This window comes from Mustela erminea, chromosome 1 (genome assembly GCF_009829155.1).
Source record: "Mustela erminea isolate mMusErm1 chromosome 1, mMusErm1.Pri, whole genome shotgun sequence".
Classification (NCBI taxonomy): domain Eukaryota; kingdom Metazoa; phylum Chordata; class Mammalia; order Carnivora; family Mustelidae; genus Mustela; species Mustela erminea.
Genome location: NC_045614.1, coordinates 202,260,602 through 202,278,862, shown reverse-complemented (window position 1 = coordinate 202,278,862; position 18,261 = coordinate 202,260,602). Strand labels below are relative to the sequence as shown.

General features: G+C 39.5%; 1 protein-coding gene and 1 non-coding gene across 8 annotated transcripts in view; both read left to right on the top strand.

The window, feature by feature from the left end:
• Nucleotides 1–18,261, top strand: part of APP (amyloid beta precursor protein) — a 263,764-nt gene that overhangs the window by 196,225 nt on the left and 49,278 nt on the right. For all 7 annotated transcript variants that reach the window (XM_032353260.1, XM_032353250.1, XM_032353243.1 and 4 more), the window contains 2 exons: nucleotides 3,575–3,703; nucleotides 4,584–4,683. In XM_032353260.1, coding sequence (XP_032209151.1) covers nucleotides 3,575–3,703; nucleotides 4,584–4,683 — 229 coding nt within the window. The remainder of the gene's footprint in view (nucleotides 1–3,574; nucleotides 3,704–4,583; nucleotides 4,684–18,261) is intronic.
• LOC116581409 lies at nucleotides 16,415–16,518 on the top strand. The gene has a single exon (XR_004282055.1). It is a non-coding gene; the product is annotated as a U6 spliceosomal RNA (small nuclear RNA).

Here is an 18,261-nt window from a genome sequence, read left to right as displayed (position 1 = left end):
CATGGTAATGTGTTCCTGAATTATCTCATGTCCCGAGGCGTAGGCATTAGGAAGAAAAAGGCTGATGTTTGTATTAGACACACACATCACGTGTATCTGAGCTCATATAAACACTGATGAGGTCATAGCTTACAATGGGCTCTTAGGACTCGTTATCCTGGCAGGAGCTTTGTTCCCTGGTAGGAACATGTGAGGGCCTGGGGAATCATGAGATCCTGGTGTGCTACCGTTTCATTGTCAAGCTCTAGGGATTTGATGGCGGAAGTTAGGAATATATTTCTGAAATGAAGATAATATTGATATTAAATAAGATAAGCGATTTTACACATGTGAACACATTCAGCATTTAATTATCCTTCTTAATAGATGAGAAGAATGGCTTTAGAACTAGAATCCACAGCATGGCACAAAAGCCTAACTTTTAACTATAATACCTTTTATCATTTTCTAGTAATCCTAAACAGATTGCCAAAGGACAGTCCTCTCTTGCTGTTTCACCTCCCCAGAGTAGAGTGCCAGAAACCAAGGATGGCAGATGAGACAGTAAATAAGCTTAATCTGGATGGTCTTCTGTATGTGGAAAGAGCGAGTGTTATCATGTCCCCGAAGACTATTATCTGAGCCCAAAGACTATTATCTGAGCGTATAAGCACTAGATACTCAGGCAAGGTCTCCTAGAACAGACTCATTTCTAACCACTCAGTTATTGCTTTGTTTTCAACTCTGTAAGTTAATTTTTGGAACTGTCTTTACCTTGGTCCTTGTTAGAGTTTCTTTAAAAGGCAGGATCACATGGGGATCAAGACACCAGGTTTGAGAGCCAGAGTTGGATTACCTGTTCTCACTGTACCCCAGGACCAGCTCTGTGACTAGCTGTGTAGCAAGCCACATAGCCCTCAAGCTTAGCTTCTTGGTGCTTTTTTTAATCTATCCTAAAAGCCCAGTCATAAGGTTGATGGGAAATTTTATTTATTTATTTATTTATTTATTTGAGAGAGAAAAAGAGCATGAGTAGTGGTGGTTGGGATTGGAGAGGAGAAAGCCAGGTCCCTGCTGAGCAGAGAGCCCTATGCGGAGCTCCATCCTAGGACCCTGAGATCATGACCTGAGGAGCTGATGTCAGATGTTCTACTGACTGAGCCACCTAGGTCCCCAACACAGAACATTTTTAATACTCAGGGTGCTCTATGTGAAAAATATTGTTATCTGAATTGCACAGAAAAGAAAATTGAGGCCTAGATAATTTGAGGACTCTCACGTACATTTTAAAATTGGTGTTAAAAATAGTTACTTGCAAGTGGGAGTGTGTGCTGTTTTTGCTGATAGTAGAAGAGGAACAGGGAGACTCAGATGCTAGTTATCAGAAATCCCCCCCATTCTTTAATTGAAGAGTCAGATTTAATGTAATGCCAAGGCCAGCGTGGAGTCTACGTTCTGCTGCACACACTTGGCCGTGACCATCATTTCAGGATGGAAAGCCTTAGAGGAACATTCAGAGGTGACTGGCTGCAGAGAGACAGACAGATAGGATGAAAGCAATCCTTAGGTTGAACTGAAGCGTTTTTGCTTATGTGAACTCTTTAAAGAAAAAATTCCATTTTCCTCAAAACAGGGAAGCCTTTTCAAGGGAAAAAAGTGAAATAGGGCAACTAAGAAAGCACATACAGCCAGTCAGGGGCAGGAACATCATGTACATGTAATTAGTTGTCACCCCTTCTGTCTCCAACCTTGGAGGTATTGTTGTAATAGAACTAGAGGGAGAATTGTGTAGGCCTTGCTGTCGAGTAACAAGCAAGGATCAAGGGTATGTCATCTCCTGCCTGCGCAATCCTTCCTATAAGAGATCCATCACATTCAATAACAGCCTGCCTTTAAACCAGTCATCTTTTAAATATAGAAATATAATCGATATAGCTTGTCAACTGTTACCTGTTTTACTACTTTTCTTCTTTTAGGGTTTAAAAGGTCATTCTCTGATTTGTAGATTCAGCTAGATTTCAGAGTACACATGAGAATTATAATAATGTGTTGCCAAAAGCTAGGTTTCCGGCTGCAATATCTGCCTTTTTTGGAATTATGGGGAAGCACATTTCTTGTAGGGTAAAAGAAATAAGGCAGATGAGCACAGGTTTATTTTCTTGTGAATATTTGCTTTCTTAAGTATAGGAATGTGATCTGTGGAAAGCATAAAGCAAGCAAGTCACCCTTTCTGAGTCAGGCACTGGGTACTGTGATTCCTGAGAAAAACCAAATCTGGCCCTTAAGGGTCTTACAGTTGAAGAAAGCAGTCAGAAACATAAATAATTTATTAGACTGTGTTAAGTGCAATAATGGAGATATACATAGCATTTCATGGGAGCACCAAAAAAAGGATACCGTTTTTACCTGTGATGTCAGGGAGGTGACCCCTAAGTTAACCAAAGAAGGGGAGGGACATCCCATAGAATACTACAGCCTTCACGCTACCCCCAACAGACCATCTCTGGAAATAAATTCCACACCTTCCAGCTAGCATTCAAGGTGCCCGTGACCTAGCTAATAATAACTGGTTTTGCCCAAATGGCCAAGTTCTTTGTCTGACATGAGCTTTCATAGGGATTTGTTTGTTTGTTTGTCTTAATGATGAAGAAATGTGTACCTTTGGAAATCATTTTACATACATAGTAGCATACCTGTAGCAATGGAATCATTTAAGACAAAGGAGTGTTTGTCCTTTTTTATTAGATTAAAAATGAAATAGAACCAATTAGAAGAAAAATAGAAGCGCTAAAGAAACTTAATTGTTGCTGGAAGAATTAGAATCTGGTGCAGAAAGAATTGAATTAAATTTAAAAGTAAAATAACTACAGTTTCTTACTGGCCTTGCTCTTGGGAAAGTATACTGTGTCTTAAAGCTTATCAGTTACTCCTTGGTCTACAAATGAGTAGTGTTCGTCTGTTTTCTCATTTTGATTATTTTATATATAATTTTTTTTTTTTTTAACAGAGAGAGAGAGATCACAAGTAGGCAGAGAGGCAGGCAGCGAGAGGGGGAAGCAGGCTCCCTGCTGAGCAGAGAGCCCAGCATGGGGCTTGATCCCAGGATTCTGGGATCCTGAACCGAAGGCAGAGGCTTAACCCACTAAGCCACCCAGGCGCCCCTGATTATTATATTTTTATATGCTTCCTGGCGGTGGGACTATTTTTGCAGCGTTACCATTGAGATAACCATGAAGACTGTGCCTGTAGAAATGTGTCTCGTATATGCCCCCGTGTATTTGGGGAAGGACCTAACTTAAATATGACAGATCCAAAATCATCTCTCTGCAGCAGAATACTGCCATTTAAAAAGCAAATGCTGCTTAAGGACAGTCATTATATATGTCAAATGCTAAATGCTCTTGTCGAAATGAAAAATGGCCAATCAACTAAGTAATTACCCATTAAGAAAGTAGTGGGACAATTGCAAAAAGGTGACTCACAGTCCTTTCATGTTCTGCAATGAGTTCGTGGGACCTCTGACGCACAGCTCCTGGAATAAGTAGTAGTTTGCACAAAAGTGAAAGTAGTTTTGTTTTGTTTTTCCCCACAACAGCCTCGTCATGTGTTCAACATGCTAAAGAAGTATGTCCGTGCCGAGCAGAAAGACAGGCAGCACACCCTAAAGCATTTTGAGCACGTGCGCATGGTGGATCCAAAGAAAGCCGCTCAGATCCGGTCACAGGTAAACGCAGAGTGGGTCGCTGTATGCAGCCTGGACAGTCCAGTGGCCTTGCCCTTTCAGTTAAATCTTTAGGTTTTCACAGCCTTCCTGTGGGTACTTACCTTTATAGCAAGAGTTCTTTAATGTCTGGTAAATGCTAAAGGCTTGTCTTAGACCAACATATGGTTTGACATTTTCTGATTGATGAAAATAAAAAATACATACATCTTAAGTGTCTTCTCCTGCCAATTCTTAAGGAACCCTTTAAAACTCCGATGACTAAAGTGAAGACAACAAAAGTTGTGTCAGCCAAAACCTCTAAAATTGGTTCAACTAACTTGTGACAGGCGATCATAAACTCCACTGCTACCACAAGGCTTAGAGATAAGTGAGCCTAAATGAGTCCCCGTAATCATGGGTTTTATTTCCATCCCCAAAGGTTGACAAACGAGATCTAACTCTGGGAATCTGAAATTTTACATTTCCTTAAATAGAATTTTAAGTAAAAAGATAGTTGGATGGATGGATAGATAGAATGAAAGAAATTTCCAGTCAAATTGAAATATGGTCCTATCTTGAAAAATTTGCACAAAAATATATGTAGAGCATTAGGGGTTATTTAGGGACCCTAAATATTCGGAATCAAAAATGCTCTTTTTGGTTGGCTTTGTAAGTATGGCTGCAAGCATACAATACAATGGGAAGTTAAAGCAACTCTAAAGTTCGAAAATAGAGAATGGGAGAACAAGAAAAATAAGGATGACCTTTCAGGTCACAAGTTCCAGCAGAGTTTTGTCCGTTTTATTTTGGAAGTTTGTATCTGTCTGCGGTGCTTGGTAAGGAAAGCAACTTTTCCCTGTTACAAAGATGGCTTACCTGGAGCTGTCGCCCTTTCTGGCAGGTGATGACGCATCTCCGTGTGATCTACGAGCGCATGAACCAGTCCCTCTCCCTGCTCTACAACGTGCCTGCTGTGGCTGAGGAGATTCAGGATGAAGTTGGTAAGTAAGCTCTTTTCTCGGTGCGGAGCATTTAAACATGTTCTTCTCCTGTCAGAGAAAGAAATCAACCACCTGAGTGTGTCTGCAGCAGGAGTCAGGAGCATTCTGACCTGTGGAAGGAGAAAGAGCAGATTCCCTTCTATAGTGAAACTCCTGGGGGATGGAAGTCATCATCACCTCACGAGGGGGGATGGTATCCCCCTTTTACAGATGAAGAAGCTCAGACTTAGAATTTAAAAAACGTACTTTCTGTGGCACACATCTAAGTAGCAGAGCAAAAGCACAGCACCGGGTCTATCGTCTGACTTCAGAGTTACCGTTCTATTCAGTGACGTGTCTTTCTCTGGTGCCCCTCCCCCGCTAGCCATGAATGTTCTCTGAGCTGTGTTGTTTAAATGTCATGAAATGTGCGGCCCCCACATCTTTCATTAAGACTTTATTTTGAAATAATCAAACACTCCTGGAAAAACAGTACAGAGAAGTCTGGTATACACATCACCCCCTTTCTCATCAGTAACACCTTGGTCTTCAAAACCAGGAAATTGAAATCGCATGCTCACTATCTTTTATGTCCCAACTCCTCCTCATGCCTCTTTTCATAGTTCATCTGAGAAAGTTCTCTTGCTTTTGTTTTTCTTGGAAAGGGAGTAAAGCATCCCATAATGTAAAGTCTCCACAAACTCCCCAAATGCCCATATTGATTTAACTTTACCTCGTAAAAAAGCACACTGGCAGTAGTTACGCAAATGGATCTTTCAACATAAAAGAAGTGTACATATCCCAGAGATTTGGTACGTAAGCTGTCAGGAAATAAGCAACCTATCCCTCTCCATAACAGACCTGGCCTTTGTTAATCGAGTTGGAAATGGATGCAGGTTATCTGAAATCAGAACACCCCGGATGTTGTAGATGGGTACACCCCTGACAGGAATTCCTCCTCTGAAGTGGCTAAAACCCCCCTAGCTTGGTTTTTACATAACGTGACAGTGCTATTCACTCTCCTTTTTCTAACTCAGTACTGCCCTGTAAATGTTGTTTGTCTTGCTGTCAAACATTTGGCGTGTAGCAGGTGATGATGCTGTGCTCTAATGTGTATTAACACACAGAATCAAGTATCCTTCGGGCCATTCAAGCGTGTGAACTTCATAATCATGTTTTATCTGAACTTCTGTTCAGAAGGAGTTAGGTGTTGAGCAAGATCTTAAGAGGATCGTCAGGAGAGTGTTTAGTCTGTACCGTGAGTTGAAGACAGGCTTGCAAATTAATCTTCCACTCTGTTACATTTCTACAAGAAATGAACATTCCTGTTACCTCTATTTGAGGATAGAAATTTTTAAGGAACATTTAAAATACTATTTTTCAAATAAGTAAAAGAAAAGTCTCCATTCGGTTGTACAAAGGACAAAATCAAAGAAATCATCACTCTTAATGACGTGGAGTTCAAGTCTTCTAGAAGGATGTGTTTTTGCCTGATACCTGTCTTAACAAGCTCATTTTCCTATGTTTCTTCAACTGAGATACTGTTAGTAATACCAAGCTATAGAGAAATAAGCCGTTGCAAAGGACTAGAAAGTTAATGACCAATATATCACTCTCACCCGGTAATTATGATTGACTCTTTCTCACTAACTTATCTCTCACCCGGTAATTATGATTGACTCTTTCTCACTAACTTATCAGAGCTCTTTATTCAGCAAAATAACTAGTGAAAACAGTGGCCGCTAATGAGTCACACTTCCACGGAACAGATGGTGATTCAGATATCTTGAGTGTTGCGGAATGCCCAAGAACAAGACAATACAGTGAACTTCAGCTCTCACTGACAGGGAGGATATTCGGATAAATTAGAATGGTGGAAATTTTTCCTTACCAAAAAAGCAAACGTCAACTAAGAACTTGAATTAAGAACATGTTTTTTTTTTTTTTTAAATTTTTTGTCATTCTAAATGTACTAGATACCAAATCATGAAAGATAACTTTTCCAGAAAAATCTTCCCTGCCTCCATTTTTTAAATGGCTACTTCCCATGGAAAGAGAAGTCGGCCTTAATGAACGTCCATTGAATAGACCAATTTACCTACTGTTAGAGCTCCCAGTATCAGAGAGATAGAACAGAGCGCCCTGGGGAGAATGAGCTTCGTTACTTACATTGTTCTTCATTTGCATCCTTTAACATTTAAAAATTACTCATTTATTTCTTTTTTTTTAAAGTTTTTTGTTTTGGGGGGCTTTTTTGTTTTTGTTTTTGTTTTTTTTTGAGAGAAAGAGAGAGAGAGGTAGGCAGAGAAAGCACTATCAGTGAGGCAGGAGGGAGAGGGAAAAGCAGACTCCCCGCTGAGCTGGAAGCCGGATTTGGGGCTCGATCCCAGGACCCTGGGATCATAACCTGAACCGAAAGCAGACGCTTCATGGACTGTCACCCAGGTGCCCCAAAATAACTCACTTTTAAAGGAGGAATATAGATGAAATAAGGTTAGCCATGGGTGCTCATGTGTTTAAGCAGAGTGGGCGTTCCCTGTAGTGTTCTCTTTATTTTTGTGAAAGTTTGAAATTTTCTGTAATAGAAGTTGTTGGGGTTATTGTTTCGTTTTGTTTTATTTTAAATTACTTTCTAGATAGGATCTTCACAGATTTCTTCTGGTTTATGTCTTACACTCTAATAGTTTCAGAGAGTCTGTGTCACTAGTCAGACTTGCATTTTTTTTATATAATCAAACTTTAGATTTCGAGTCTTGTGCAAACAGGGAAGATCCTGAAGTTCGGATCCACTAGCAAAATAGCAAAATCTGGAAGTACCTGCAAACGCTCGCCTGTTATTAGAAATCTGTGCTTACAAATGTGGGCAATTAGGACATGTTTAATGCAATAAAACATCTGCAGGAAAATAGAATAGTTTTATTAGGTCATTTTATTTTATTTTATTAGGTCATTTTAAAATTATATTTATTATCATTTTATTTTATATATATTAATACATTATTATATTTATTTTATTTGGTCAGGGGTAACAGGCGCTCTTGAGATGACGGGTCTTTTCTAGTCTTAGGCACTGCTGGTATCTTTAGTGACACAGCTGTATCTGCTTCGGTAAATTAATGCTCCCATTAGCGTAGAATACTCTGTTTGAACAAAAGTGGGGAAGAAGCTAGGCACAGTGGAAAGAGGAAGGGCAAAAATGGGAATTGGTGTGTAATTGGCGAGGACAGTAAAGGGTGGCTGATCGGACCGTAGGATTTATGATGATGCCCGTGAACTCGGCCCTGGCCTCGCTCACCATGGTGCTTTCCCGAGGACTCCCATCTGTCCGTGCTACTTCCATGACCCTCTGCCATTTGGTTATCTGCCCAATTCACATTCTTTGACATTCTTGATCTATTAAGTATGTTGTCTGGTTTTACTTTCTTGTCAGAGTGTGAGGCTGTTCATTTGATTTGCATCACCAATGAGTATGAATTATCAAAACTGCTCGATTCGCTTTATGAGAGCTTGCTGGTTTATTATTTTATAGTAATTTTTCAGTTCTGTTTGAATTATTATGTGCAAGTTCCCAGGCACATCCATATATTACTTCGTGTTTTCCCTTTTTTAAAGAAACAAAAGTTATTTGCATGCAAATTATGAAGATTCCTTGCAAGAAAAGGCTGACGGTATTATTTATAGGGGGGGGAAGTCCCCTTCTTCTTTTAAAATAATTGTTCAGGACTTTGCTGTTTATCCAGCAAGTGATAGAATCAGTATGTTCATGAGATACGCATCCTCTTCGAGGCCCCTGTGCTGTTTTAATTGTCTTTTAACCCTTCCAAGAGGCAGAATCCCTTCATCTCTGTTCAGCTCACCCTTTGCTTTGTCAAACTGCTATTTCAAAATGATGGGGGTTTTATGCCCTGTGTAATCTTCTTTAAATCTTTGCTAAAAGGATTCTTTTCTACCCTTTCAATCAGCACGGAGGTTATTTATCAAAGTGTTTCACTTGGCAGCTACCTCAAGGCTAAAAAAAATTGGTGTTCCCAATTCTGAGACGGCTGGCTCACAGAATGCTGTAAGGACCAATTTATGAGGAAGGCAGTAGGAAGCAAAGGGGAAGCGAGGCATCATTGTTTCATCCCCTGGGCATTTTTTTTTTCTTTTGGCATTCAAAATTAATAAAAACATGCGTTACTATAAACCAGATGTTGGAAAGGTCTCTGGCTGAATAAACCCGCAGTGAATGGGGTAGGAGTGAAATATGTGTCAGGAGATCAAGGAACTTGAGCTCATGAAAGAATGCTTATAATTTAGTATTACAGTTTTACTATGGCCTCTTGATAAAATGCTCTACTCTTAGGGGAAAATTCAGCATGCTTATTTCAGAGACAGTGTTTCCATTCTCTGCCCCTAACAATCCTACTGGTTTGGGGATTTAATGAATCCAAAGAAGTCTAAGTTTAAAATAGAATATTTATAGCATTTGCCAAATGAACAAAATGGAACATTCATTTCTACTGAGAATTTTAAGTATCCTTATGTATAATTGTTAGTCAAGGAAGAGCATCCAGGAGAAAATAAATCTTAAGAGAAAGTGAGATCACTACCACTGTCAACTTACTGGTTTTGTTTTTTATAAGGAAGTGTACATCCATTTGTTATTTATATTTATTATTTTATAGCTGATTTAAGTATTTAAGTCATAAATTAGCAAAGACATGTTCCTTTAGTTTTATGATAGTCTCCAGGCTCCTTTTCATGAGTTCCCCAGTGCAGTCACCTGAATTATAGGTACGGCCAGTGTTTATTTGCCTGCCTCTACATGTATTATCTTTGTCCCCCTCTTAGCAAGACAGTTGCTCTTCGGAATAGACCCATTCTCTTTATTTATTTATTTTAAATTGAGGTATAATTAACATAAAACATTACAGTGGTTCCAGGTGTACACCATAATGATTCAATATCTGTATACATTGCAAAATGATCACCATAATAAGTCCAGTTAACAAGTGCCCCTATACAGAGTGACCAAAAAAGATGTTTTTTTTCTTGTCATGAGAACTCTTAAGAAGCTTTTAAGTATGCATACAGTCGTAATAATTATAGTCAGTATGTTGTATATTATATCGCCATGACTTATCGTCTGGCTAAAAGTTTATACCTTTAGCCCCCCTTTATCCATTTTGTCCACTTCCCAATCCCTGCTTCTGGCAACCACCCGTCTGTTTTCCACATCTATGAGTATGGTTTATTTTAGATTCCACGTATAAGTGAGACTTTTTGTCTTTCTTAAGACCGTTTGTCTTTCTCTGATTGACTTATTTAGCATAATGCTCTCAAGGTCCATCCTGACAAATGGCAAAATTTCATCCTTTTTTATGGCTAAATCATATTCCACTGTAGGTAATGACTGTATATGTGTGTGTGCATGTACATGTGTTTGTGCATGTGTGTAGACCGTATCTTCTATCCATTCACACTTGGGTTGTTTCCATGTCTCGGTCATGCTGCAGTGAACACGGGAGTGTTCTCATTTTCTTTGGATGAATACCCAGAAGTGAGATCGCCGGATCGTAGGGTATCTTGTTTTTAATTTTTGAGGAACATCTGTGTTGTCTTCCGTAGTGGTTGCACCAGTTTCCATTTCTGCTAACAGCGCACACAAATTCCCTCTTCTCCACATCTTCACCAACACTTGTTATTTCTTGCCCTTTTGATACTAGCTTCTAACAAGTGTGAGGTGAAATCACACTGTGATTTTGATTTGCATTTCCCTGATAGCTTATGATGTGGAGTGTCTCTTCACATGTCTGTTGGCCATCTCTGTAGGTCTTCTTTGGAAAAATGTCTGTTCAAATCCTCTGCCCATTTTTTAATTAGATTGTTTTTGTGGGCTTTTGTATTTTTTTGTTTTTGTATTTTGTGTTTGCTTTTGAGTTGTGAGGGCTCTTTATATATTTTGGATATTAAACTCTTACTAGATAGATGATTTGCAGATATTTTTCTCTCATTCAGTAAGCTACCATTTCATTTTGGTGGTGATTTCCTTTCCTGTGCATAAGCTTTGTAGTTTGATATAATCCCACTTGCTTACTTTTGCTTTTGTTACCTCTGCTTTTAGAATCAGACTAAGAGGGCGCCTGGGTGGCTCAGTGGGTTAAGCCGCTGCCTTCAGCTCAGGTCATGATCTCAGGGTCCTGGGATCAAGTCCCGCATCGGGCTCTCTGCTTGGCAGAGAGCCTGCTTCCTCCTCTCTCTCTCTCTGCCTGCCTCTCTGCCTACTTGTGATCTCTCTCTGTCAAATAAATAAATAAAATCTTTAAAAAAAAATAAAAAATAAAATTAAAAAAAAAAAAAGAATCAGACTAAGACTGACTTCAAGGAGCTTACTGTTTTCTTCTAGGAGTTTTATGGTTTCAGATCTTACATTCAGGTCTTTAATCCATTTTTTAATTCTTTTTGATATGTAGTGTAAGATAGGGTCCAGTTTTGTTCTTTGCATGTGGCTGTTCAGTCTCCCCAGCACTGTTTGTTGAAGGGGAATATCCTTTTCCAGTTGAATGTTTTTGACTCTTTCGTCATAAATTAATTGACCATATGTATGTGGGTTGATTTCTGGGCTGTGTTCTGCTCCATTGATCTATGTGTCTATTTTTATGCCAATATTTGCTCTTTTTTTTTTTTTTAAGATTTTATTTATTTATTTGACAGACAGAGATCACAAGTAGGCAGAGAGGCAGGCAGAGAGAAAGGAAGGGAAGCAGACTCCCTGCTGAGCAGAGAGCCCGATGTGGGTCTCGATCCCAGGAACCTGGGATCATGACCCGAGCCGAGGGCAGAGGCTTTAACCCACTGAGCCACCCAGGTGCCCCAATATCTGCTCTTTTGACTACTAGAACTTTATAACTTGATTTGAAATCAGGGAGCATGAGGCCTCTAGCTTTGTTCTTCTTTCTCAAGATTTCTTTGGCTATTTAGAACTTTCTGCGTCAAAATGCTTATTTTATATATGAGAAAATGAAAATACATTGTCAAGTGAACTTGCATATAAACATTTTAATCTTCAAAATGAGAAAGTATATTATAACAGTAGCGCCCTAGCTTTCTGACCCTTTGACTGCCATGTTAATATGTTTCTAACCAACAAAATAAAACCTGTCATCACCAGTGAATTCATATCTCACACCCAGCTGGTCTGCAGAAAGTCTTAGGAGGTTACAGCCCTTAAGTCCATAGTGGCTAGTTCAGTGTTTTGTGTGTATTTAGCTCTCGATACTTTTTTTGGATGTGATGTGTAAGCTGTCCTTTTCATGATTAGGAGTTTAATTATTGAATCTAAAACTGCAATGTATGTGTCATCCCAGATGATCTGTGGACATCCTTGATAAAGGCCTTTTGAAGCTGACATACATAACTTGTCGTATGTAAACTATCACTATGTAAATGACTCAAGAAAATGGCAGCAGTTTTCCTGAATAATTTTTATAATTTTCCTTCTGGCAAATAGATATTTTCTTTTCTGTATTTCTGACCCATAATTTTAAAGGAAAAGTCAATCCTACAGCAATATTGAAAAGATTATATTTTCTAGGGGCACCTGGGTGGCTCATTCGGTCAAGCATCTGACTCTTGCTCTCAGCTCAGGTCTTGATCTCAGGGGCTGTGGGTTCAAGTCCCACAATGGGCTCCACACCGGGCATGGAACCTACTTTAAAAATATATATATGTACTTTCTAGGAAGGATGAATGTCAAAAGGTTTTATTTAAAGAAATAAGCACAACCTCCACTGTTTTGGCAGACAAATCGTAGACATTAAATTGTGATTCACAGTGGTATGTTGATCTTGTTTCCTGCAGTTCAGGTGTACACTGGCCGTCATTAGATGACTCAGGCATCAACCACATTGTTCACTTCATGTCATTGCAGGGATTCCCTGGGGATTAGTTTTTTGGTCTAAATAAGTATCTCTTCAAACCTTTGGCCTATTTTTTAATTGGGTTGTTTGCCCTTTTTATTATTGAATAGGAAGAGTTCTTTATTATACTATGGATACTAGACTTAACAGATATATGATTCGAAAATATGTTCTCTTTCTGTAGGTTGTCTTTTCATTTTCTTGATATCCTTTGAATGTGCAAAATTTTTGAACTCTGAAGTCCAGTTTAGTGATTTTTTTTTTTTTAAGATTTTACTTATTTATTTGACACAGAGAGAGAAAGATCACAAGTAGGCAGAGAGGCAGGCAGAGAGAGAGGGGGAAGCAGGTTCCCTGCTGAGCAGAGAGCCCGATGTGGGGCTCGATCACAGGACCCTGACATCATGACCTGAGCCGAAGGCAGAGGCTTATTAACCCACTGAGCCACCCAGGCATCCCTAGCGATTTTTTTTGATGTAACTGCTTGTGCGTTATGTCTAAGCATCATCGCCACATCCAAGATCAAAAGATTGATACCAATGTTTCCTTCTAAGAGTTTTACACTTTAGCTCTTGCAAATAAATCTTTGATTCATTTTAAGTTATTTTTGTTTTCATTTTGAGTGAATTTTTATTAGTGGTGTGAGGTAACGATCCAATTTCATTCTTTCACATTTGGACGCCCAGTATCCCAGCACCATTTGTTGAAAAAGACTGTATTCTTTCTGCCTTGAATGGTTTTGACACCCTTGGCAGAAGTAAGTCGACCAGAAATGCATGGATTTATTTCTTGACTCTCAGTTCCTTTCCTTTGGTCTGTACATCTGTCTTATTACTATGACATGGTTTTGATTCGTGTAACTGTGTAGTACGTTTTGAAATTGAGAAATGTGAATCTTCACCTTTGTTCTTTTTTAAGACTATTTTGACTGTTTGGCATCCCTTGCCTTTCCATGTGAATTTTAGGGTCTTCCCCTCCCTATTTCTGTAAAAATGTCATTGGAATTTTAAAAGGCATTGCATTAGATCTGTAGATCAATTTGGGTAGTATTGCTATTGTAATTCCTTTAATGAAGTCTTAACACTCTAGCTACTTGATCAGATATCCACTATGAAATGATTACATTTTTACCCCATTCAGGAGGGTTACAGCTTAGAAGTAAAGGCAAATTAATTTAGCAAATTTTCACCATTTACTCAAAAATTTTGCTTGACGACTGTGACACATCAGTAGTTTTTGTCTGTTCTCGTGCCGCTTTTCTTCTGTCTCAGTGTGTGGACACCTCGACCAAGTGCATGAAGCTCAAAGCAGTGCCTCCCACAGCAATTCTGCCCGTTCCTGGGACAATCCAGTACGGGTCCCAAGTTGCTTCTTAACTCACCAGCTGTAATGTATGGTCCTGTCATTTGAATCAAAATCCAAAAAAGAAATCTTTAGTAACTAAAAATGACTGAGGAGTGAAGCCTGACCACAGCGGTGGCTGCTAGACTCCTTCCTGGCGTACAACCCTCCAGCAGTTTTATTTTATTTTATTTTATTTTTATTTTTATTTTTATTTATTTATCTTTTTTTTTGGCAGAGCCTTGGGAACAACTAATGGTTTTTAGACTGGAAGAGGAGCTGGTTATTTTGCCTTTCACAAGCAGCTGCCTTCGAGGTTTATATTTTGAAAGAGGAAAAAAATTGTAGTAGATCTGTCACCCTGGATATAGAGGTGCATTGAAATTGAGATTAATTTTTTTGAAATGCATTTCCGCAAAGACTGGCAATGAGACGAATGTGTTTGCATGTGAGACAGAATATGGAAGGAATGTTAGTTCACCTCTTGCCGTTTAACTCAGAAACAAATTTTGCAGTGCATTCCCCTACCGAGCCCTATTACCTTTTGTGAACTGTTCTCCTGTCATCTCTATGATGGGCTTCTTGAGAAAGTAAGTCACAGACAGTAAGGTACATACCTGATCAACAAGAGATCAGTCCACTAACCTATTTCAAATTATGAGGCAGTTGAACAAAGGAATGTGACCAGCTAGGAATCCAAACACTATCCAGAGATAGTCTTTCGGACTTTGAGTCAGAAACAGGTGATCAAAGGCCCAAGGCCAGGGGTGTTACTTAATTACAACTATTGTTCACAGATATATTAACCTAAGACAGTGAGTTTAAAATAGCCTACTTAATGTTTTTAATTTTTTGTTTAAAATTTTATTTGTTAGAGAGAGAGGCGAGCACAAGCAGGGGGAGCAGCAGGCAGAGGAGGAAGCAGGCTCCCCACGGAACAAGGAGCCCGATGTGGGGCTCCATCCCAGGATCCTGGGATCATGATCTGAGCTAAAGGCAGAACCTTAACCAACTGAGCCACCCAGACATCCCAAATGTGTTTAATTTTGTATAAATATTATCCATTTACATAGGTTTATTAAAACATGAGTTAAACTTTCTGTGCCTTTGCTCTTGGTTTGGGGGCACTTAGATGAGCCTGCCCATCTCCTAGGAGCAGAGAGAAAAACCATGTGTTCAGCTTCCTCTTTCACATTGAACTTGGTAAGCCTGGTCCCAAGATGCACAGAGACCATAGATATTATCCTCTTAGAGAAGGAAGAAGGGGAGCAGAAGCAAAAGCCTGAGCCAGCTGGGCCGTGGCCCACTCTTCATGTCTTCTCTTTCCGAGGCTGTAATAGTGACAATAGTGAGTTGCTTCTGAAGCTTTGCCAAGTTATGAAGGAACTTCTGGGGCCATGAGCAGTGGAGAACTAGGAGTACAGGAAGGAACATGTCTCTCTCTCTCTTTTTTTTTTTTTTTAACATTTTATTTATTTGTCAAGGTGGGGAGGGGGCGCATCAGGCAGGGGGGAAAGCTCCCCCTGAGCAAGGATCCTGATGTGGGACTCCATCCCAAAACCCTGGGATCATGACCTGAGCCGAACGTAGATGTTTAACCAACTGAGCCACCCAGGTATCCCAGGAGGGAACATCTCTTATTAAAATGATGATACTTATTAGCATTTCATACTGTTTTTATTTAGGAAACTCCAGAAGCAAACCAAATCTCACATTCTGTGTTTGGGGTAGGGGTCGGGGGAGGTTGAAAGATTGCTATTCAAAATTCTGAATTAGTCACTCTTCTGCCAAAAGCCTACCTTCATCTTACTGGTTACTGACTTGAAAGAATTAAAGTGGGTTTACTCTCAAATGGTAGTCAGTGTATTTGATAGAAAGGAAAGTTGTGGGGTGCCTGGGTGGCTCATTGGGTTGAGCCTCTGCCTTCAGCTCAGGTCATGATCTCAGGGTCCTGGGATCGAGTCCCGTATCAGGCTCTCTGCTCAGCAGGGAGCCTGATAGCCCCTGTCTCTCTGCCTACCTCTCTGCCTACTTGTGATTTGTCTGTCAAATAAATAAATAAAATCTTTAAAAAAAAAAAAAAAAGACAGAAAGGAAACTTGCCAAACATGCTCTTTTTGATATGACATCTACCATAAGAAAAGTATTAATGTATCTAGCTGGATGGGAAAGCATTAATCATTCATAATGTGACCTTTCTGTACTACATTAAAACTGTTTTCTTTACCTAAAGACTTTGACCAAATAACAGATGCTTCTTGCTGTTCATAAGTTTCTAATATACCAATAAGCATTTTCTAAAATGTTTATATATGAAACTTTGTTGTTATGGTTAATAGTTACTATTTTTAAATTGTTATAGTTCTTTTGTCAGATTTTATCCAAAAAAAATTTAAAAAGAAACTACCATTCTCATTGCCACTGAGATATCTCTGACAAACACTTTAGTTCTCAGTCACCGCTCAAATTATTTATAAGTGGTACTAGAAGGTTTCAGAGGTATATCTGTTGTGCTCACTTGAGCACATCTCCTAAAATTGGAACAACACAGAAAAGATTAGCATGGCCCCCACACAAGTATGAGATGCAAATTTACAAAGCATCCCCTATTTTTTTTTTATTTCACTTATATATAGAGATAGACTGGAGGCATCTAGAGTAATAAATTCACAAAGACTTGAAAATAGAAGAATAGTTGTCCGTTCTTGAGGGAAGGAGGAAATGGGGAGTTCAGGTTTAATGGCGCAGAGTTTCCGTTTGGGAAGATTAAAAAAAAAGTGGGAAAAGGCATCGGTGATGGTTTTATAATAAATACTATGAACACATTTAATGCCAATGAGCTGAACACTTAAAAATGGTTAAAATAGTAAGGTTTATGTTTACATATTTTTTACCACAATAAAAGAAAAGGACATATGCGTATCATTTGCTACCTTGAGTGGCAAAAAGATCCAAGAATTAATCAAAGGTGTTGGATCTTAGTGAGTATTTATTAAACACCTACCATTTTCCAGATTCTATTTTCAGATATGTTGCGAGCATGGGGCAGAGTCTTTCCTACTTCGAATCTGCCTGGGGAGACTTGGGGGAAATGGAGTTGGGGAGCCGGCTGTACTCATTCAGCTGAGGGATGTTGATCGCCTTGTCTCTTGGTGTTTGGTAGTGACAAACAGCCATTGTCAGGGGTCTGACAGCCGTTCCTGACTTACACCATCACTCACTGAAGATTACTAGAGAAGGGAACCTTAGTTTTCAGCTGGCTCGACCACATCATTTCAAAGACTTAGAGCGACTGGGAAAGGCCACTTCATACGTCTGGTCAGTAAGACTGAAGACTGCCTCCACTCTGATGTCTCTATCCACTACTATTTGTTCTGGGTCCTTGCTGAGGCCAAGCTAAATACACCTGGGTTCAGGGAACTATTTATTCAGCTTCCACAACTTTTTTTTTTCTAATATTTTTCAAGATTTTATTTATTTATTTAACAGACAGAGATCACAAGCAGGCAGAGAGAGAGAGGGAAGCAGGCTCCCAGCTAAGTAGAGAGCCCGATGCAGGGCTCGATGCCACGACCACTGAAATCATGACCTGAGCTGAAGGCAGAGGCTTTAACCCACTGAGCCACCCAGGTGCCCCCACAGTTACATTCTAAATCCACATGATAAAAAGCTAGATGCCACCAAAAAATGTTTGAGATGAGAACCAAAATGGGTTATTCTAGCTGACTAATTCATTGACTACGCAGCTCCAGCTCACGGGAACGGATACAGAATGGCTGAGCAGTCATCCACGTTGCACAACTCTTCTTGATTACATAGTATAAATCAAAACATAATTTTTTTGAACTATCAAATTACTAATTTTAAAAAATCTGCTGTCCTACTACTGTCATGATAAGCGCAAGTGAAAAGGCACTTTCATAAGCTACTGCTCGGTGTATGGGCGTCACCTATGGGACCATTTGACTCTACCTCATAAAATGTGCGGTCTTTTCTAATTTAACACCAGATGCCTGCAGATACATGCACTGACTCGTGCACTTGTGAACAGTGACACTACTGCTTGTAACTTCAACACCCCCTCTGCACTGTTGATACTTTTTTTTTTAAGATTTTGTTGATTTGTTTATTTAGAGGTTGAGCATGAGTGGGGGGAAGGGTAGAGGGAGAGAGAATTTTGAGCAGACCCCATGCGGAGTGCAGAGCCCAACGCGGGGCTCCGTCTCAGGACACTGAGATCATGACCTGAGCCAAAACCAAGAGTAGGACGCCCAACCGACTGAGCCACCCAGGTATCCCTGTTTGTATTTTTTTGATCAGCATTACTACCTTTAAAATAACTATAAAGAAGAGACAA